The 23,463-nt window shown below is 43.1% G+C and overlaps 1 protein-coding gene across 1 annotated transcript in view; it reads left to right on the forward strand.

The window, feature by feature from the left end:
- The window catches only part of SPTLC2 (serine palmitoyltransferase long chain base subunit 2), a 108,044-nt gene extending 90,170 nt beyond the window's left edge, over window positions 1-17,874 (forward strand). Inside the window, exons 10-12 of the mRNA XM_080809322.1 lie at window positions 7,800-7,935; window positions 11,130-11,259; window positions 16,479-17,874. Of these exons, the coding sequence (XP_080665448.1) occupies window positions 7,800-7,935; window positions 11,130-11,259; window positions 16,479-16,598 (386 nt within the window). The 3' untranslated portion in view covers window positions 16,599-17,874. The remainder of the gene's footprint in view (window positions 1-7,799; window positions 7,936-11,129; window positions 11,260-16,478) is intronic.
- The last annotated feature ends 5,589 nt before the right edge of the window (window positions 17,875-23,463 follow it).

Raw genomic sequence — 23,463 nt, forward strand, 5'->3', positions numbered from 1 at the left:
GGCAGATCTGTTTCCCTCTTCACCTCAGCCCAAAATACTTCCAGGCTGGCAAGAGATTGAGCTGTTGTCCTAACACGGGATTCAGATGTAGCACCATTAGGATAAGAGAATGCCAGTTTAGATTAATACGAATCAATATATTCTTGCATGCACTTATGGTAGACTATAAGGTAGTATCTTATCAGGGGATAAGGCTGGATGGTAGTTGACATGGAAATATTTAGAGATATTGCAGCTGAAATGAAAAGGAAAGGGAAGAAGCATTTATTGAGCCTGGCACTCTGTTTGCTATACTAGGTACTTTCTGTGCCTTGAAGAGAATAGTACGAAGAGCTTCCATAATCACCATGGGAATAGCCTTTGAAAACGTAGTTTGTGATCTCATTATCTGATATTATATATGTGATCTGATTATCTGATATTATATAATATTATATATATTATATCTGATATTATATCTGATATTATATAAACATTTGTTTAAGAGATCTTTAAGATATAACCTCATTGTAGATTTCAGTGGCAACATATGCTTAACATATGGGGCACCTGGGTGGCTCAGTGGGTTAAGCCTCTGCCTTCGGCTCAGGTCATGATCCCAGAGTCCTGGGATCGAGCCCCGCATCGGGCTCTCTGCTCCGCAGGGAGCCTGCTTCCTCCTCTCTCTCTGCCTGCCTCTCTGCCTGCTTGTGATCTCTGTCAAATAAATAAATAAAATATTTTAAAAAAAAAACAAAACAAAACAAAAAAAAAAACCATATGCTTAACATAGCCAAAGTAATCCAACCACAGTAAACTATTGGAAAAAGTAACTTTCCAAGTAGCAAAACTGAGACATTTGGACAGAATATTAAACTAAAACGTTGGTAGTTAAATTCATTTCTTAGACATAAGGTATTAAAGAGATAGTATATGAAATATACACAATAATGTGTTTAATAGTATAAATTAGAACAAGGTGATGGGTACTATTTTTCCATATTTTATCCTGCCTTATGACCCTTACCTCACAGTTAATACTGAAAACTGATTGAAACCATTCTTGGGGCTACCCGGTCTGTTTGGCGAACCCTCAATTAAGAAAACCCTTATCTGCTTTGAGATTATGACCTTTAAGAAGGGGGGAGTTCTTCAGGAGAAGAAGTCTTTTCAAGAAGGAAAGAAGTTCTTCAGTTTCAAATTCTTCCAGCCCATTATAATTGATTGGAAAGTATAAGTTTGAAGAGTAGCAGTTATTTTATTTTATTTTTCCCAGGAAAGCAGATTATGTCAGCATATCCAGGAAATCTAAGAAGATTAGGAGCTGTATAATGGAGTATGATATGAGTTAGGGGACCAACTCTGGTTGAACATCATTTCTATTTGTGTCCTTTTATTTTGAAAGATTTCAGTTAAGACTGGAAACGTTATTTTTGAAGTTGCAGACTCAAACACATTTTTTTGATTATGTTATAAGTTGTATAAAAGCTCATCAGCTAAATTGACAATTATATTGCTATTTAAGCAGGTGATGAGTACATGCTATATTCTTTGAAGCGTAAGTTCTGAGTAGTTAGCCCTAATGCCATTTAAGACAAAAATGTCTGCTGCCTTTTATATCCCCTTACTTTGTACATAGGTCTTATCCCGTTTTTTTAACCAGTCCTGAGACTTTAGAAAATTTGTAGCTCACAGAATTCTATCTGTTCTGATTGACACCTGTCTGGGAGGGCATATGAAATTTTATTTGAGTAATGGTCCAGTAGTTCCTTCAAACGTTACGTTTACATGGCTGAATGAGAATCCTGGGGAATCTGGATTAAGATGTGATAAAATGTACCTTTTGGAGAGCATCTAGAATGCAGTTGGTTCAACTTCACAATCTACTTGGCAGTGGTTAATATATATAGCTCCAAATCTAATCCTATTTCATAAAAGTGATGTAAAATTATTAATATACTTTATCAGTAGGTAGGTAATCATGATGCTCCTCCTTTTTAGGTTTTCTGTTTCTTTAAAAGAATTAAATCTAATGATGCCATCACAGTCTATTGATCGTTTATTACTTCCTAAACATAAAATTTATTGCAAAGAAGTTGAGGACTCAAAATGACCTGTTAAAGTTATCTTTTACATTTTCTGAGAAATTAAATTATATACTCCTGTTTCCTTTTCTTTCTCTCTTTTGTACGACGCCACAGATTTTGACTGAAGAACTCTACACACACAGCCGCAGAGTGAGGCTTAGTTGTAAAGTTCAAGAGAATCAGGGTACAGGTTTTCCTCAGAATTGCTTTGATGGCTTTTATCATCCTTAAAAGTAAAGATTTATTGGGGCACCTGGGTGGCTCAGTGGGTTAAGCCTCTGCCTTCAGCTCAGGTCATGATCTCAGGGTCCTGGGATCGAGCCCGTGTCAGGCTCTCTGCTAGGTGGGGAGCCTGCTTCCCCCTCTCTCTGCCTGACTCTCTGCCTACTTGTGACCTCTCTGTCAAATAAATAAATTAAAAATTTTATTTAAAAAAAAAGTAAAGATTTTTGTTTGAAAAGTAGAGAAGAATGCTGACCTCTTCTATTACCATCTGTGTTCTTAAAAGGATAAAGACGTTTTAAGAGTTAAGATTTTTTTTTTTCAATAAGGCTAAATCTTTTTACACTTCACATGTTTTAAATCCCTATTGGAGGGGCGCCTGGGTGGCTCAGTGGGTTAGGCCGCTGCCTTCGGCTCAGGTCATGGTCTCGGGGTCCTGGGATCGAGCCCCGCATCGGGCTCCTTGCTCAGCGGGGAGCCTGCTTCTCTCTCTGCCTCTGCCTGCCTCTCTACCTGCTTGTGCTCTCTGTCTCTCCCTCTGTCAAATAAATAAATAAAATCTTTAAAAAAAAAAAAAAAATCCCTATTGGAGGGGCATCTGTCTGGCTCACTTGGTAAAACATGCAACTCTTGATCTTGGGGTCATCAGTTTGAGCCCCACGTTGGTGTAGAGATTACTTTAGAAAAAAAGAAAGAAAGAAAAAGAAATTGCAATTAGACCATTCTTCCAGCCCATTATAACTTGCTGCAACTCTGTGGTAAGAAAACTCCTTAGAAATGAGCTAGCAGAGTGGACTTAAGTAGTGATTACACTTCTTGGCATTAGTGTTAACTAGTATTTTATTTTACCTTTTTAAGGATTTTATTTATTTCAGACAGAGATCTAACACACGAAGAGGAATGTGGGGTGGGTAGAGGGAGAAGCAGACTCCCCACTGAGCAGGGAGCCAACATGGGGCTGGATTCCAGGACCTTGTGTTCAGAATCTGAGCTGAAGACAGAAGTTTAACCAACTGAGCCACCCAGGTGCCTCTTAACTAGTATTTTAGATGATACTTAATTCAAAATGGGTAACTGTGTTGTCTTTGTAATTCAGCATCACCTTAAGAATAACTATGTAACTACTTCCCAGGATGTATAAGTGCCAGTGCTTACTGAATTGTCTACAATTATTTGTCTGGTTTTCCTGTTATTGTCTTTGAAATTATTAGGTTGAAGCACAAGAAATTGTCATTTTTAGGTCACAAATAGTCAAATATTGGCAGTGTCATGGTTCAGGCTACGACTTTCGTAGGTTAAATAGACCACTTAATGCGTGTGATTCACTGCGACTGCCATTTCTGATTGAGCTGACTTCTTTCTTTGACACTTCCAGTCTTCATTCCTGTACTCACCAGCAGTGATTGCCGTTTGCTGGTCTGGCCGAGTTTATTGGAAGAACTGCTTTTCACTTGTCTCATACTTACCCTGTGTCTCCTTAGGCTCATTCATCCCAACCCCATTCATTTGCCAGTAAGTGCTGTTTTAAAAATAAGACTCAGATACTCTTACCCAATAAAGAGCTGAACACTTTAAATTTTGAAAAATACCTGATTGCTTGGTGTGGTGTAGAAGAAAAAGCACTGACAGAATCAGAATACCTTGATCCGCCTCCAGAAAGAGAGGCCTTAGAGAGAAATAATTTAATATCCTTGGGCCTGTTTCTTTATGGGTAAAGTATGAATAGTACATGCTTTTTTACTATGCCCATCTAAAAGCAGTTAGGATCAAATGAAATTGAGGTGTGAATTCTTCTTTTATTATTTTCATTTTATTTTTAAATTTTATTTCAATTCCAGAGTGACTAGGATATTTAAATATATGTTAAGGAGAGAATTCTTTTTAATCTAAACTTTATAGCTGCCAAGATGAAGGTTGGTGATCTCTGATGTCCATTAACATGTGAGTGGATAAACAAACAGAAAAATGGTGGTGTATCTTTACAAAGGAGACTGTTCAACAATAATGGGGATGTGTAAATTGGAGATTTTAAATGCCTGTTCCCAGTATCTTCAGGTTGTGTTATGTGAGTGTCGTTTTAGGTCTGTTTTCTTCTGGGACTCTTGCCGGGGAGCAGGCGGTGATGAATAGTGAGACAGATGTTCAGTTGCTTTCATTAAAGAAAACTTGCTTAGAATGATATAATAATTAGAAAAGTTAAGGTCTGGGGCACCTGGGTGGCTCAGTCAGTTAAGCTTCTACCTTTGGTTCAGGTCATGATCCTGGAGTCCTGGGATCAAGCCCCGCGTTGTGCTCCCTGCTCGTTGGGGAGCCTGCTTCTCCATCTCCCTCTGCCGATCCCTCTGCTTATGCCTGCTCTCTCTCTCAAATAAATAAAATCTTTTTAAAAAGGGGGGGGGAGAAAAAGTTATGGTCTACATCCTTAAGATTTCTTTTTTTCCGGGCGCCTGGGTGGCTCAGTGGGTTAAAGCCTCTGCCTTCGGCTCAGGTCATGATCCCAGGGTCCTGGGATCGAGTCCCGCATCGGGCTCTCTGCTCAGCAGGGAGCCTGCTTCCCTCTCTCTCTCTCTGCCTGCCTCTCTGCCTACTTGTGATCTCTGTCAAATAAGTAAATAAAATCTTTAAAAAAAAAAAAATTTCTTTTTTTCCTTGATATTTTTCTGATATTCTTGGAATGAGAAAAAAATATTTTTTTTAACTAGTTGGTTTGTGATGAGAAAAAAGTAGCAAGTTGCAAAATAATAAAGTGGGTGCAGAAAAAAATAATATATACTAATATGCAGGTGTATCACTAAATTTTTTAAAAAACCATCTTTAGTGAGATATCATTTGTATACAGTACAGTTCACCAGTTTTAAGTGTATAATTCCATGAGTTTTGACAAATGTATACAGTCAGGTAACCATACCACAATCAAGGGATAGAATATTTTTGTCGCATACCCCCCCCCCCGCCCCGCCAAAAGTTCCCTCCTACCCCTGTCCTGTCAGTCCTCTCTCTTCACTCCCTGGCAATCATTACTCTGTTTTCTGGATCTATAATTATGTCTTTTTTAGGATTTCCTATAAATGAATGCACACAGTGTGTAATCTGTGTCTAGCTTATTTTGTGTAACAATGCTTTTGCGATTCATCAGCATTGTTGCATGTATCACTTGTATGTTCCTTTTTATATATTTCCTGTCTCCCTTTATCATGCTTCCTCCACCGTTCTGAATGTATGGAGGGTATTTACGATAGCATTTTGTATATCCTTGTCTGCCGATACTCTGTTATTTCTGGTCCGTTTCTGTTGATGGACTTATCTCCTGGTTGATGGGTCATATTTTCCTGTTTCTTTGAAAGCGTGGAATTTTTTATTGTCTGCCAGATGTAAATTTCACATTATCGGGGGCTGCACTTTGTTGTATTCCTTTAGGTAGTATTGGACTCTGTTCTTCGAATCAGTTGGATCCCTTCCAGACTTGCTTTTTAGGTTTGTCAGGATAGATCCACAGCAACTTTTAGTCTAAAGCTAATTTCGTTCCACGACTAGTGTGATCTGAGGTCTTCCCATTTGGGGAGGTGAAAATACAAACTGTCACCAACTCCGATTGAGCCTGGGAACTGTTGACTCTGGTGTTTCTTTCCCCAGCCCCTGGTGGTTTCTTCTCATGCGGGCCAGTTGGCACTCTGCCAAAGGCTCAGGGGGACCCTGCTGCAGACCCCACACCTCTCTCTGCTCCTCTTTCCTCTCCTGTATCCTGCCTGAGAAATCCTAGCTGCCTTAGCATCCCCAACGCTGATCTCGTGTCCTCACCGGACCAGACTAGATTCCTCTCCCTGGGCGGCAGCCTGGGACCTGCCTCCAGCCAGTTAGGGAGCAATCCAGAGGCTCATGTTTTGTTTTCCTTCTCTCTAACAGCACAGTCCGGCGCTGTCCATGGCCCGGTGTTTGAAAAACATTTTGTATACATTTTGTTTTGTGTGCTTTGTTCAATTTTCTGTTGTTGACAGCGGAAAGGTAAAATCTGGTTCTGGGTACTCTATCCTGGCCAGAAGTAGAAGTCTCTTTTTTCCTAAACGTGGAGTGAGCATGTATAGGGATTTCTGGGGGGAAACTTGGGCACAGGGCTCATCAATTCTCAACATAAGGAAGTGTAACGCACTTTAATGCCTGCTTTACTGTTGTGAGACAGGGCTCGTTAACTGAAGTGGCGTTCTTCAGCGCTCACAGTGAGCCAATTGAAGTCAACTTGAATTTATTTGCACAAAGTATCAACTTTGGGTTATTCGTAGCAGACTTATCCAGGGTAGCTTTTCGTTAGTGAATGGATGGATAAGTTGGTATTGTAAGGATGTTTGCTGGCCACCTGTATTTCTGACCAACTGATTAACTTATCTTTTGAACTTTATGATATTTGTATTTTGTAAAATGTGAATTTGTTGGCTTTCTAATATACATGAGAAAATAACTGCGACCTTTCCTTGTTTGTGAGTGTTCGTGGTCGAGAAGACCCTAAAACAGTTCTTGGCCCTCTGTAAGCTGATGTTTCAAATTTAGGCTTTCTCTTCAGAACAGAGTGATTGTTTGGGTGTCTTTTCATAGACTGACCTGCCATAATGTCAAAACCCAGTCCAAATATTTAGTTAGTTAGGAGTTTGAGAAATGTTTGTTTTAACCATTTTTATTTTAGGGAAGATGAATAAACTAAGATTAAGAATATGATTTTATGTTACTACGGATACACTACTGCTGTCTGATAGAAGTTTTAGGAAGATGGTGACATAAAATCAAACTTTTTAAAAATACCATCCACATTAAGGTCTTTTTTTTTTAAGCTTTTATTTATTTATTTGACACAGAGAGAGTGAGAGAGAGAACAAGCACAAGCAGGGGGAGTGGCAGGCAGCGGCAGAGAGAAAAGCAGGCTTCCTGCTGAGCAAGGAGCCTGATTCGGGGCTTGATCCCAAGACCCTGGGATCATGACCTGAACTGAAAGCAGCTGCTTAACTGACTGAGCCACCCACACGCCCCTAAAATCAAACTCTTAAGAGGAAAAGTTCAGGCTCTAATGGGTGTATATCTGGTCGTATGTGTAAAATTATTTGCAGCGCGGTTCACTGGAATGAATATTGAAGATGAGAGACCTAGATTCTAGTCTCACCTTATCACCGTGTCACCACAGGCCAGTCACCACCTTTGTGAGAGTCACCTCATCTATGAAATGAAGAGAACGACTGAAGGGATGGTAGAGTGAAAATGTTTAAGGATGCTAACGTGCCAAGACAATGCTAATCGTTAAACTTCATTTTGTATGTTATTACAAAATCTGCCGGGAACACCTGCTGTGACAAACCACAAAGCAAGATTTGTTTATATTTCCTCCAGTTCGTTACGTGAAAATATTTTGTGTTAGAAATGAAGAACCGAACACAGGACTGATTGATAAAATGGAGATAGATGGCTATCTTTTTTCCACTCCTTTTTTTCTTAGTATTACTTTGTGTTTTCTTCTTCATGATTTTCCAGGCAAAGAGTGTATCCAGCAGTTAGCTGAAAACACGAGGTATTTCAGGAGACGGCTGAAAGAGATGGGCTTCATCATCTATGGGAATGAAGACTCTCCAGTCGTGCCTTTGATGCTCTATATGCCGGCCAAAATTGGGTACGTTCTGTTGCGGGCTATAGACTGGCCTCATTAGACTTAGGGCTCCTGTGATATTAGACTCAGGCTTGTGTATTTTGTTGGGAAATATTGTCTGGGCCTCACTATGTTAACCATCGAGATTTACTAGAAATTCCAAATTAGTGGATTCCGGGTTAGTGGATTCTAATTTGAAAGACATGTTAACTTGTTAGTCTTTCATTAAACATATTGAGTTTAATGCTCTCTTCAAGGAGATTGGGATAGATCAGTGGACAGAACACAAGTACAAAAATCCCTGCCCTTGGGGAGCTTATGTTCTAATGGGGCAGGAGTCAGACAAATGTAGTAAATGAGTTACGTAATTTGTTAGAAGACGTTACATGTTAGAGGGAACAGTAGGGCAGGGTATGGGGGATTGAGAGTGTCCCGTGGGCAGGCAGATGACGGTATGAAACGGGGAGGTCAGTGAGGAGCGAGGGAGCGGGGAAGGGAAAATGACATCTGAACTTGAAGGAGCGGAGTTAGCCACTCGGAGAGAGAAGCTCTGTGCGGAGCCCGGAACACAGGAACATGCTTACCCGACTGAGGAATAGCAAGAAGGTGCGTGAAGCCGAAATGCAGTGCCCCGGGGCTGAGTGGGGGGCTGCGAGGTCAGGGCGAGTGGTTGCGTGGCTACCCAAGGTGCAGCCTACACCAGTTTCTTTGGGTTGTGCACCTCATGTATAACAGAAAGCCTTGCCCTGCAATAGCTTCCAGTATATTTGAGAGGTCTGGGTGTAACCAAACCAGAAGACATTTGAAAAGTAATAGGAAGTGAGCAAATACAATTACTTGCAAATCAAGTGCATGCAAAACTGCATCAGAAACATAAAAGAAAGGAGTTATCTGCTTAGTGTAGTCTGTTAAAAAAAGAAAAAAACTGCACATCTTTTCAGATTTGTGAGTTTTGACTGGATCTTCAATATAAAATTGGATGAGGATCGTTTCTCAGGTTTAGTGGAATTCATTAAAGGAGCAAATATTTTTATTCATCTTTGAATCCCTAGGGCCCACCAGAATCCCTGGCACTCAGAGGGCACTCAGTAAATGTTCATCGAAGTGGATCTCTAGGAGGGGAAACTAAAGCGGGGAGCCTAGAAGTAGGATGATTCCAAAGATGATAAGAGGGCAGTTGGGAAAAGGTGGCCACTGAGAGGAAAAGAGTTCAGTTTTCAGTAGGAAGGCGTATGTGTATTTGGTCTTCAGAGGGAATGGAGAGAAGGAACCAAAGCAGAGGTGTGTATAGGGTTTTCTCTCCTTTAAATGGAATTATCATAAATGTAGAGTTGTCTGATCTGCAGGACTTAGTCTAGAACTGTTTCTTTAGAGAGAACTGGGTCTAACCTGCTCTGCAGGGGAAACTACTGTGTGCATTATAATTAAGATTTACAGAGGGTGAGGCAGACGGAAGAAAGAACTAGACCATTTGGGAGAGTCCGCTGAAGATGCAGGGTGGTCAGGGTCAGAGGAAGTACTAGAAAGAAGGGGGAAAGGCTGGCATTTATGTAATTAGTTACTCAGGTAATTAAAATGGGGGGAGATTTCTTATTGTCAAACAAATGCTTTAAAATGCTAAGGGAAGGGGTGCCTTGCTGGCTCAGTTGGAGGACCATTGATCTCTTGATCTCAAGGTTAAGTTCAAGCCCCACATTGGATAGAGATTACTTATATAAACTTAAAAAAAAAAATAGCAGCCTAAGGGAATAGTCAAGAAACAACATAATTAGCAAATAAAATGTACATGAAGTTAGAATTGTGTCGTTTAGACAAGATACGTATATGGAATAAGGTCCCATGCCACCAGTTTGGCCTGGGGTGGGGAGTTAAACAAGATTTGTGGAGTTTGGGCAGTCAGCTGAAGCCTGGGGATGAAGTTGCTTCATAAAACCAAAGGAAACCCTAAATTCCAAAGATGGCTAAACACTCAAGTCAGTCAAAAAAATACCTGGTCTTTGGGACACCTGGTTGGCTCAGTCGGAGGAGCATGTGACTCTTGATCTCGGGTGGTGAGTTCAAGTCCCGTGTTGGGTGTAGAGATCACAGAAATAAATAAACTTAGGGGGTAAAAAAGAAGTGCCTAGTCTAGAGCTAATGCTAGTCAGCCATTCTGCCAGCAGAAAGAAATCAGTGTTACAGCAGATCCTCTCCATCCTTAATCTTTTTTTTTTTTTTTAAGATATTATTTATTTATTTGTCAGAGAGCATAATCAGAGAGAGCAGCAGACAGAGGTAGAAGCGGGCTCCCTACTCAGCCGGAAGCCTGCTTCTCCCTCTGGCTGCAGTTCCCCCTGCTTGTACACTCTCTCTCTGTCAAATAAATAAATAAATATTTAAAATTTTAAAAAAAAATTGTTTAAACTGCCAAACCTAACATTCAAGGACAAGATTGTAAACTCATGTTCATTTTGAAGCCTCTGAACCACTCTTACATGTCAGAACACTTTAAGGCTGTAACGGCCAATTAGTTTAGGCAAGCCCTGTTAAAAATAGGTCTCTGACAACTATATTCTTCACCTTTGTGAAGGAGACCATTTGCGAGAAGACCACTTTAGGATTGAATTGAAGAAGTCTGGCAATTTTTTTTTTTTTAAGATTGATTTATCCATTTGAGAGAGAGGGTGTGTATGTGTGTGAGCCTGAGTGCATGAGCCAACAGTGGGGAGGAGCAGAGGGAGAGGGAGACAGGTTCTCTGCTGAGCGTGAAGCCAGGTACAGTGCTCCAGTGTGGGGCTCAATCCCAGGACCCCAAGGTCATGAGCCAAAATCAAGACTCAGCTGCCTAACTGACTGAGTTACCCCCAGGTGCCCCTAAGTCTGGCAATTTTTTTTTTAAGATTTTATTTATTTATTTGATTGAGAGAGATCACAAGTAGGCAGAGAGGCAGGCAGAGAGGGGGTGGGGGCGGTAAGCAGGCTCCCCGTTGAGCAGAGAGCCTGATGTGGGGCTTGATCCCAGGACCCTGAGATCATGACCTGAGCTGAAGGCAGAGGCTTAACCCTCTGAGCCACCCAGGCACCCCGAGGTAATTTTAACTTACAAAGAAGTTAGAGGAGATTCCTAATAGAAGTCTCCAGTGTCTGTATCACCTAAGAGTTTAAATCATGGACCACAAGACCTTTGTACTGTGGTTTATTACTCTTCCTGGTTTCTTTACCCTGTTTTCCCCTCGCAGCGCCTTTGGACGGGAGATGTTGAAGCGGAATATTGGTGTAGTTGTGGTGGGATTTCCTGCTACTCCAATTATTGAGTCCAGAGCCAGGTTTTGCCTGTCCGCAGCTCATACCAAAGAAATACTTGACACTGTAAGTAGACACTCTCACCTTGATGTAAATATATGTATGCTAAGGAGGCCTGAATATCAGATGAAACTGATCATCTATTGATCCTGAAGTTCTTTGAGCACCTGAAGTATTAACTGGTAAAATAGAGGAGGGAGTATGCGATGCTGCTTAAAATATTGCTAATTACCCCCACCCACCCAAAAAAGCAAAACCATTAGCATTGCCCAGTAGACCCTGTGTGATCAGGGCTGTGGGGAATTTATGGCTTTGTCTTGTTCCACACTTTCCCTTATTATGGCCTCTACAACTGTCTCACTCTAGCTGTTTCTACTATAAGCCTTCTTACATGTTGTTCTGTCTCTCTAGAATTTTCTTTCTTGAGTCCTCTCTCTCCTTGGCTGGCTGACTCCTACAGATTCTTCCCATCTCCACTTAAAGGAAACTTGCTCAAGGGTATTCCCCAGTCCTCTTCCTTGCCATTTCCTTGGACTCTTAAGATTCTCCCTTAGTAAATCCTTCCCATCTGGAATTATTTGAAGGCAGTCTTCTCCACGGGATAAATCTTGAGGGCAGAGACTAAGTCTCTTTTGCTTGTTCTATATCTCCAGGATGTACCACAGCCAGGCATGTAGGAAGGGCTCATAATTACTGAATTTAATTATGGTCTCTTAATTCTTATCTTGTGATATTCTCGTAACATGCTATTATTTCACATCCAAGACTTTAAATAAGCATTGCCTTCTGGGAGTTTATAGAACTCTAGAATGCGATATCTGCATAAAATTATGGTTGACCTAAACAACACAAGGGGGGTTGTGTAGGGGAGCTAACACGCCCCCCCATCCCAAAGTAAAAAAAAATCTACATGTAACTTTTGCCTCCCCCAAAACTTAAGTAATAGTCAGCTGGAAGCCTTATTGTTAACACAGACAGGCACTTAACACATATTTTGTAAGTTATATGTATTATATACTGTAGTCTTACAATAAAGAAAGCTAGAGAAAAGAAAATGTTATTAAGAAGATCGTAAGGAAAAGACATTTATGGTACTGTGTTTATTGAAACAATCCACAGATAAGTGGACCCACACACAGGTGAAACCCTTGTTGTTCATGGGTCAGCTGTGGTTGCTAGAAGTACCCACTAATTCATTGGAGAGTTACTAATCTTGAAGAGTATGAATACATGTTAAGGGTTCATTGTAGCAGTTTCATTGACATTTTTGTTTCTGGGCCTCTGACGACTGATTTTTCGTCCTTATTTCTGTAAAACAAAACTTCTGCCAGTACGAGTATATTCTTCATCACATCCTGACCCTGGAAAATTGGATTCCGTTTATTATTGCTGCTGTATCTTCCTTTTCCTTTGTTTGGATTGTGCCTTTCAGCTTTAATTCCATTCTCTTCTATTTAGATGTTCAGAAGTTTGTCTTGCCTTAAAAAAAAAAAGAAAAGTTTATATGGGACCGTTATGGGGCCCCAGGTAGCCAAAACAGTATGGGGAGAGAAGATCTAAGTTGGAGGAGTCAGACCTCCCAGATATGAAACTTATTGCCAAGCTACAGTAGTCAAGGCAGTGGGGCACTAGCGGGAGGACAGACATGAGGCCAGTGCCGGAAGAGGACTGAGAGTCCATGAATACACTCGGGCATCTGTGGCCACTTGATTTGCCACAGGAGAGCACAGGAGAGACTCATTAGTAGGGAAAGAATAGTGTCTTCAATGAACTGCACCAGACAGCTGGATAACCACATGGAAAAGCATGAAGTGGGAGCCCTACAACATGGTGAACCTTGAACACATCATGCTATGTAAAAGAAGCCAGGCACAAAAGACCACATTATGAAATGTCCAGAATAGGCAAATCCATAGGGTCAGAAAATAGACTGATGGTTGTCAGGGCTTGGGGAAGACAGGGAGCAGGATGTGAGTATAGGGTTCCTTTTTTTAAGGTGATAATACTTTAAGATTAGATACTGATGAAAATTGTACACCTCTGTGAATATACTGAGAAGGTGACGTTAATGGCATGTGAATTGTGTCACAATGAAACTTATTTTTAAAAATGAGAAAGGCAGGGTTAGTGATCAGCTCCAGGACGCAGCTGTCCTAGAATATTCTCTCATTCAAGGACCAGACTCAACTCTATGATTTACACGATTTTTCCCCTAAGAACCCATCTCACCCTGGGATCCGGTGGTTGAGTGTAGATGTTTTGCTAACAGATGGCGATACTTAACAACGGTCCCTTATTCCTGCTCAAACCGGGTGACCCACATAATAGCCAACTAGCAGTGTCTAGTTACAGTTTTATGTAAATAAAACCTATTTATCTGAAATATTTGTTACGGGATCAGAGGAAATCATGGACTCTAGATCCGTTTGGGCTACTGTGAGTTTTTCTATTCATTTTCTTTCTTACATCAATGAAAAAAATACTCTAAAGTCAGAGTTCATAAATGTCTTTTACTTTGTGATCTTATTAAGTCATATGTTGTTTTAAATGAATAAATCCTATCTCAGAGGTCAGGGGATAAGTGGTTAAGGGATTCTTCCCAGCTGAAATTCAATCTTAAATTGTTTCCATATGGAGCTTTCAGTTAAACCTTTTCTCAAAGATACCACTGTTCTTTTTTTTTTTTTTTTTTAATTTATTAGAGAGAGAGAGAGCACAAGCAGGGGAAGCAGGAGAGGGAGAAGCAGGCTCCCTGCCGAGCAGGGAGGCCGGTGTGAGGCTCGATCCCAGGATCCTGGAATCATGACCTGAGCCAAAGGCAGACGCTTAACCAACTGAGCCACCCAGCCTCCCCAAGATACCACTGTACTGAAGACATACTGAGGTCCAGCTCTTTTTTTTTTTTTTAAGATTTTATTTATTTATGATAGAGAGAGAAGGAACACAGGCACAGGGAAGCTGGAGAGGGAGAGGGAGAGCAGGCTCCCCGCTGAGCAGGGAGCCCGATGCAGGGCTTGATCCCAGGACGCTGGGATCATGACCTGAGCCAAAGGCAGCCGCTTAATGACTGACTTAGTGACTGAACCACCCACCCCTTAGGTCCAGCTTTTAATTTGCTTTCTATATTTTCCACATTTGGAATGAAGAATGTTTTCTTATACTAGAATAAATAAGGAATGCTGTTTATCGGTCAGGGTTTTTTTCTCTCTACAAATGCTGATTTTTTTTTTTTTTTTAAGATTTTATTCATTTGAGAGAGAGAGAGAACGAGTGATGGTGGGGAGAGAGAGAAAAGCAGACTCCCTGCCAAGCAGGAAGCCCAATATGGGGCTCTATCCCAGGACCCCAGAGATCAAGACCTGCGCTGAAGGCAGACACTTAACCAACTGAGCTACCCGGGTGCCCCTACCTACAAACATTGATTTTTTTTTTCTTTTTTTAAAGATTTTATTGAATTATTTGACAGCGAGAGACAGTGAGAGAGGGAACACAAGCAGGGGGAGTGGGAGAGGGAGAAGCAGGCTTCCTGCTGAGTAGGGAACCTGATGCGGGACGCGATCCCGGGACCCCAGGATCATGATCTGAGCCGAAGGCAGATGCTTAACTACTGAGCCACCCAGGCGCCCCCCAAACATTGATTTTTAAGTTAAATTTAGGGGCACCCGTGTGGCTCTGTCAGTTTAGTGTCTGTCTCTTGATTTCAGCTCAGGTCATGAGATCGAGCCCCACATTGGGCTCCACGCTCAGCAGAGAGTCTGCTTGAGGATTCTGTCTCCCTCTGTCCCTCCCCCCACTCATTCCTTCTCTCTCTCTCTCTCTCTCTCTCTCTCAAATAAATCTTTTTCAAAAAGATCAAAGTTAAATTTAAGAACACAGAAATATGTCTTTTACTAATACTCAACTGACTGACTCCTGTTATAAAGTAGAAGGTGTGCATTTTCTATGAAATTATGACCATAAGAGTGGACAGAAGATGTCTGTGATGTGATGGGAAATTGGAGAGAGCCCTGTCTCCAAAGCTAAGGCCCTTCACCCTGGATTTGTCACGTTATCCCCTGGGTAACGTACCCAGGCGCTGAGGGAGTGAATGACAGGGCTGGAGAGATGCCATGGAAACTGCATTGTGTGGCCTGCGTGAGGTGCTTTTATCAAAAAGCCTTAGAACCTAGGATTATACTAGTTTTACAGTCTTCTTCGGATTTCTCTCAGAAGTATCTGGGGCTTCGAGTGTCCATGTCCTTCTATTGGATTTTTCCTGAGAAATCGTGAACACGTATCCCCTTCTTGTATTGGGATCTTCCATTCTGACCCTCTGTGCTGCGGTTTGGAAAGGTTAGCTCTGTGAGCTGATGGGTGTCACAATCAGAAAGAGACTTTTCATTTCATAACGTCTCTTAGTGCTTGAATTTTTTTTTTTTTTAAACAAAACGAGCAAGTTTTATAAGAAAGAAAATTATACTGAGGTAAGTAGTTTTTGATGGGAAGATACGATGATCTCGCAAGGGTAGGATTTTAGAGTTCAGACTCCTGCCTAAGTTGAAGTCCTGGTTTCGTCCGTTCCTGCTACCGCACCCCCACCCTGTCCATGACCTACCCAGTCTCCTAATGGCTTCCCCGCTTTCTTACTAAGTCTGATCCGTGGTGCACTGTGGGGGCTCTCGTCACCTTGTGCCTAGGAGGCATCTCAATGCAGACTTCCCACCGGTTTTTTTTTGTTTTTTTTTTTTTTTAAGATTTTATTTATTTATTTGACAGAGATCACAAGCAGGCAGAGAGGCAGGCAGAGAGAGAGGAGGAAGCAGGCTCTCCATGGAGCAGAGAGCCCGACGCGGGGCTCGATCCCAGGACCCCGGGATCATGACCCGAGCCGAAGGCAGAGGCTCCAACCCACTGAGCCACCCAGGTGCCCCCCACATCGGTTTTTTTTTGTCGTGAGGTAGAAGCCGTGAAGACTGAAGTATGAGAGGACAAAGGACAGCGGTAGCCAGCCTGGCAAGTGCAAGGCGCATGTCTCTTTTCTCCTCCATATAGCAGACTTTGATGAACGCTACCCTTTACCCTGCGTAACTGCTCTTCACAACCCGTCAGTCATGACCGGCCTGACGTCCTTGCTCAAAAAGCTGCTCTCTCCACCGCTGTCCTGTAGTCTGATCAGAGTTAATGCAGTAGACACACACGGTCCCACGAGAGGATAATACTGCCACGAGTGTTTTTAGAAATGGTAACGCCCCAGGCGTGCCTGCGTCCTGCAGGCCCCGCCTCACCTCCGCTCCTCTATGTTTTAGGCTCTCAAGGAGATCGATGAAGTGGGGGACCTGTTGCAGCTCAAGTATTCCCGTCATCGGTTGGTGCCTCTACTGGACAGGCCCTTTGATGAGACAACCTATGAAGAAACAGAAGACTGAGCCTTTTTGGTGCTCCCTTGGAGGAACTCTCCCTCACCCAGGACAGTGTGTGGCCTTTCTGAGCCAGTTCCAGGAACCATACTTCTGTGGCCATCTCACGCAAAAGACATTTCTAAATGGCATTTTGTAAATAGTAAAAAACTGCTTCACATTCTTCCTTTGCTACATTTCACCTTTAAAAAAAAAGAGGTGACCCACTCTACTTTTTTGTCCATTAAAAATGTTTTATTTTATAACTCTCCTTCTTATGAAATCACGCTGACCCTAGCTTGGCCCTGGCTAACCACACAGGCCGGTAGCCTCTCCTCGCCACCTGCAGACTCGGCCCACCCACAGCTCCCGCTGGCCCCAGCACTGCAGCCTCCAGACTCACCCGGCCCTCCCCCCCAGGGAGCAAGTGCCTTCCACTTACTTCCAGTCCAGGTCTCAGAGGCTGCCAACCTTGGAACCCTTACTAAACCAGTCAAGTATTCAACCAAAGTGTTCTCCCTTTTGTCCGAAGTTGAGCTGTTTAATGAAAACTGTGAACGCTAACATTGCTAAAAACCGCCCCTTGTCGTTAACTCCCCCTGGCCAGGAGCCTCCCAAGGTTTCGTCTTGTTCTGGTCACCAGTTGATTTCTTCTTTCACCATCAGATACTGATAATGGTCACTGTCTGAGACGTATGTCCAATTTCTGGGTTCTTCTAAGCTCTAAACTAACCTGCTATTTTAAAATGCTGGAATTGTTCAGAAAGCACCCACAGCCACCCTGGCCAGACCCTTGTGGTGAGGCTGCCTCCCGCCTCCCTGTGTCTTCTGTGCACACAGCTGCTCAGCCAGCAGGGGGCAAGGGCCGAAGGGACAGAGCTGGGGGACAGAGCTGGCAAACGTCTGTGCTTGCTTCCTACTCCGCTTTCTACTCTTCAGAACTGTGACCGCCTCTGCCTGGGTCTGGGTCCAGATCAGGATTTAAACTGATAAAGGAAAATGTCGGTAAATCCCCTGCTCAGAAATCATTTGTCGTGTTCCTGTTTAAGGATTAAAGTTCTTAACTTACCCATTTTAGAAGCTGACCCGTTTAAACGTTACTCTTCGGAGTGCTCATTCTCCTTTACTCTTAATGTCCTAAGACAATTCTAATCTGGCATCTGGGGTTCAGGGTCTCTCCCCCCCGCCCACCGCCCCGAGAAATTCTGAACACATATCTCTTTGCCAAACTGGGATCCTCTATTTTGACTCTTTTCATACTAGGTGAGGGGACTAGTTTCAGAGAGCTTTATAAAACTGCTTGACCAAAGAACAAATCTGAAAACCACCATGTTAAAGCTCTTCCTTTTTTCTGTTGACCAAAGCCTAAGTGAAGAGAACTTTTGACATTATTACGCCCACGACCAGCTTGTCTTCTAGTAGCCATCGGAGTAGTACAGGGGGAGGCTCGGGAACAGTGTGGAAGAACGCTGTGTGAAAGTAGCTTTGCACGTCTCTATTTTTGGAATCCCTCCTTATGTTGGTAGAGATTCTCCTGTGCTCCTTGTCTTCAGCTGTGGGGCTTGTTCTGACACATGCGGTGGAGATGGGGAGCAGCGGGACTGTCGGTGAGGGTTTGCTTTCCTGTCTTAAGTTCTCTTCAGTCACTCTCAGCATCTGAGAGCCTTCGGCCTTTAAAATATTCCAAAGTTCTGTTTTACCTTTTTAAAGACTAGACAAGGGTGAATCAAAGAACCAAATAGAAATGCAGGGACTGTATTTAGCATGGACAAACTGAAGTAAAAAAAAGACATTGTGGTAACTAAGTCACTAGCCCTGTAGAATAAGATACATGGCTAACCTTCGCATCTCGTTCTTCACCGTAGAACCCTACTAGAACACCAGATAGCTTTTGCACTGCAGTCACTTACCAAATGGTGTAGGGTTTGCAAAAGTCCCAAAGTTCAAGCGATGAACTTCACCTCGCTACTCTTTTTACTTTGGCTTGCATGGAGTCACTGCAATTTCAAATGTCAATATGGGCATTTAAATACATCATATATATATATATGTGTGTATATATATATGTATATATATATATACATATATATGACATATATTTGCTGGTGCAAAGTTATGTCAGAATAAATGTAGTTAAGTTACAAGTTTATTTTGAAGAGACAAAACTGTGATCCACACGGGGTCTCTGCTTTCTGGAGGACAAAATGTTCTACATGCTGGTTGTCTCTCAGAAACTGTGATATAGATCTAGGGTCCAGTCATATCACAGGCATCATTATTTAACAAAGCACTGGGGGACATGCAGGTGGATATAAATTTAGTCACTGGGAATGAGTAGACCTAAGTATTGTGTCGTGCATGGTTGAAGGCCGCCTGGGTCATGAGTCGGATGGGATGCACACAGGTGTTAGCTCACGTTTCCACCAAAGTGATAGTCAGAGTCAGTGGAGATGTGACTAATCTTTACCACTTTTTCTCATCCCTCTTTTTATTTAGCATTGCCTTTATCCATTTCCGGCTTATAAGACCTCTTTCGGCAGATCACATCCGAAACCAGGAAACTTCTAACTAGGAGACATCAGAATCACAAAAAATGGATCAAGAGGCAGTGGCAGACTCTCCTCCCACATTTATTTGAAAAGCTTTACCCTAAAATATGGCATGCACTCTGCAGTAAGTAAATAGTGAAAGAGTGTGTTCAGGGGCGGGGTCCTTGGAGCACTTTTAACTTTTGGCTTTGCTCTGGAAATTTCTTTCCTTTAAAAAATCATCCCAGCCCCCAGAACCCCAAAGTCCTGCTTGCTTGTTTGAAGAACTTGGCATCTCAGTCCTATAGTTACTATCTTAAACTTTCACCACAGGGTGAGGGCTTCCGATGGTCAAAACACGTTTCTTCCTGAAGGAGTCACGGAAGGTGAACAGAAACGCCCCTGAAAAGGGCTGAGGGTTGTAAGCAAACAATGAGTCATGGAACCACTACATCAAAAGCAAAACAACGGCTGAGGGCTATGTGTTTGCTAACGCCCTTTCAGAAGCCCAGGAATGAAATACTGTGCCAGTGACTTGCGGCTGTCATCCCTCTGTCCTGCATTTGGCCTTTCTTTGTGTACCTTCCCATTCTTGAGTTTTAGAATGTCAACTCTGGAGAACACCTAGATGGTGGTGCTGTGTTCGGAGGACTGCTGGGTCAGATACCGTGTCCTGGGACACGCAGCCCTACATTTCCAGAGGAGTCTGGGGACTTCTTTCTTCGCTACTTGAGGGAGCCTGTATCTAAGTTTGTTACGACTAGTCCCGTCTAGCTGAGTTTTTTAGTGTTTAATATGCTTTGCTTCATTTCTGTTAGTGACAACCAGGAGGAAGAATGGCTCACGCGGAGAGATTTCCTGGCTTCTTAGGGAAGGGGGGGGGAAAGCGATGCTATCTACCACGACCTGCCTGTTTCTCCCCCCAACCCTGCTCCCCATCCAATCTGATGAGGCTCTCCGGCCCCTAGTCGTCCTGGATTGGGAAGCAGCACAGGACCGCTAGTCCGGCCATAGGCTGTGGAGAAAAAGAATGTGGATAGTTCTTATTTTGTAAGAATTTGTAGATACAACTGACTGGCTCCGGGTTCTCTTGTATGAAGAACTGCTGTGACTCATTGCCAGAGTGTCTTTCCTTTCCTGGTGTTCGAGGTAAGCCAAGGTGGGCTTCCATCTCTGCTGGCTGTAAGCCGTGGGGTCAGCAAAGGGGCAAGAGCACAGGGGCTTTTCCTTCATAAGGTCTGTCTTCGTGAAGATCAGCACTACTGAGCCTTTCGCACAGGTGAACTCGGCAGCGCCCAAGGGGGTCGTGAAGGGGGAGTTACAAAAATCAAATGATTCTTGGTGGCCGTTGAGCAGCTCCTGGCTTAAATGCAGCCCCAGAACCTAAAGGTCTGCAGCTACCTGCTTACCACGGAAGCTTAGTTAGTGCTCAGCCGACAGGCATCTCGATCCATTAACCAGTTAATCAAAATACCTTCCACGTGGAGAAAAGCGTATCTTATTCTCTGCTCAGCTTTATCCACGGGAAATGTAGTGTTCAGGCCCCTACCCAGTTACCATGTGCCCAGATAGCCTAATTAGAAGGCTGGCTCCCTGCCTTACCATACAGAAGAAATGCTAGGATGAGCCAATGATCCTGTTGCTCTTAATTAGGAAAAGGTTGCCCCTTTTGTCCAGTGACTTCTATTTCCAGTGACTTCTGTTCTCCAAGCACCTTTTGCTTTAGGTGGAGTCTTTTGGGGGCGGCGGGAAGTGGGAAGGCGAAGGAGTTAGCTTTCGGACCTACTGAAGTTGTTGATTCTAGTCTTCTCCAGCCTGGAGGCCTTCTCAGTCGGCCCCCAGGAGTGGCCTGATGGGGCAGCCTGATGGGGCAGCCGTGGGCAAGGTCTTGTTTACTAGAAAGTACACAGGATAGACGGCCCTGAACTGTGACTCTGGTATGATGGGTTCTGATAAACTGACCCTGAAGAACGCAATGGTTCTGCCACTGCGGTTAGGCGTTTTTGATGAAGCAATACCCAAAGCTCCATCCCTTTGGAGAAGTTGGGAAGCTGAATGCAAGGTGAGGACAGGAGCAGTCCCCTGATGTGCCCGGTGTCCTTCCTCGTTGCCATCTCCTTGGATGAGTGGATCCCTCCCTGCCCCAGGAGCCTTGAGTCGGTTCAGAGTCTGCTTCACCCCACAGTTCTCAGTTTTCTTGTGCGAAGCTCGGTGGCTGGGCGCAGGCCTTCTGCGGAGGTGTGGGACCTACTCCTGACTGGGGTGGAGTGGTAACTTGTCTTCACCCTTAGCATTAGGTCCTGTTACCTCAGGGACACTAAGCCGATGGTTGGAATGATAAAAAGCATCCTCGGTGGTTCTTTGCAGGGTCCTGGTGAGACCACTGTCAGCTCAGCCAGCGCGCCCACACGGTCTTGATGATCCCTCTCTGTGTAAAGGTAGCGAACATTAAGAGAAGGGGGAAAGAGATAAGAATAGAGAAATCGCTTATGGGGAGCCGAGATCTTTTGTTGGCCTTTATTTTTCCATTGACCAATTTGCCTGTAAACTGGACTCTGGAAGAGGTGCTGTGAAATCCCTCTCCTTTGCTGTGATGCTTGTATAATCTGAGAAAGCGAGAGGGGCAAATGTAAATAAAAAATTTTAAATTCTAGTTCTGTACCAAAATGTCACTCTTCTCTCTTTCTCCCTTACCCCCATCTCCCTTTTTTGCCGGATGAATTTTTTTTTTTTTTTTTAACCTTGTTGGATGACTGTGAAGCTCTAAATGATGGATTGGGTTAGGCGTATCCGTTTGAGAGCACATGTTAAGAACCGAAGGGGAACTACTTGAGATGACTTAAGAATCATCCCATGCAAATATATTGTTTTGCCCAAATAAACTATTCAGAAAGCGATCTCTGCCTTTATTCATTCAACCAAGAAAAACTGAGTGTTGTTTCCATGCCAGGCACTGCACTGAGCATGACCAATACCAGCCAGCAAACAAATAGTAAACAAATAACCATACGGACACACATCATTGTACAAACTGGTAAGTACTGTGAAGGAAGAGTAAAGAGCATGGTAAAAACCTGTAACCAGTATGGGGGTTAGAGGTGACAGAGAAAACTCTTCTAAGGCATGGAGCATCCAGAAAAGTGTGGCCGATGCTCCAGGAGCAACAGGGAGGATGGGGAGGAGGGGCAGAGGTCTGCTGCTCTGGGCTGTCAGGGGTGAGCAGTGATCGTACACGCTGGGGGGATCCAGGGAAGGGTTGCAAGCATTGAAAAAGATCGCTAGTGTGCTCTTTTGGTAGACATTGGCAAATTGGTAAAATGTATATGGACATGCAAAGGACCTAGACCAGCCAAAACAATTTTGAAAAAGAAGTTGTACTACCTGATTTCAGAGCTTTGTACAGAGCTGTAGTAACCAAGGCTGCATTTAGCGTTAGAATGGTCTGAGAGAACAAATGAGACATCATAGAAAGTCCAGAGACAGTGCTCACTTCAGCAGCATGTGTACTAAAATTGGAATGATGCGGGGAAGAGAGGCATGGTCCCTGCACAAAGATGGTATGCAAATTCACGAAGCATTCTATATTTCCAAGAAACGTATACAGTCGCCCTGAAACTAATGTACACTGTATGTTAACATACTAGGATGAAAGTAAAAAGCCCAGAAATAGACCCACACATATACGGGTAGTTGATTTTCAACAAAAGTGCCAAGTTAATTCAACCGAGAAAGTGCAGCCAGCTAATGGTGCTGGAACAATTCAGTATCTGGGGGAAATGACCTTCAACCCTTACCTTACATCATATACAAACATTTACTCAAAACCATAGATCCGAACATCAAAACTATAAAACTTCCAAGAGAAAATAGAAAATCTGGTTCCTTGGATTAAGCAACAATTTCTTGGAACATAAAAAGCATGGCTCAAAAATACTAATATACTGTACTTCGTCAAAATGAAAACTTTAAGACTCACTAAAAGAAAAACGCAAACTCCAGATGAGGCTAAAACATCCACAATATATATCTAACAAAAGCTTTCCATCCAGAGTTTAGAAAAAACCCTTAAAAGTCAATAACGTAGGGGGCGCCTGGGTGGCTCAGTCATTGGGCCTCTGCCTTTGGCTCAGGTCACGATCCCGGGGTCCTGGGTTCCAGCCCCGCACTGGGTTCCCTGCTCAGCGGGCAGTCTGCTTCTCCCTCTCCCACTCCCCCTGCTTGTGTTCCCACTCTCTCTGTGTCTCTCTCTGTCAAATAAATAAACAAAATCTTAAAAAACAAAATACCTCAATAAGGTAGGACTAAAACTAAAAAATAAAAAATAAGGCAGGACTGGGGCGCCTGGGTGGCTCAGTGGGTTAAGCCTC

Source organism: Martes martes, assembly GCF_963455335.1.
Source record: "Martes martes genome assembly, chromosome: 7".
Taxonomy (NCBI): Eukaryota; Metazoa; Chordata; class Mammalia; order Carnivora; family Mustelidae; genus Martes; species Martes martes.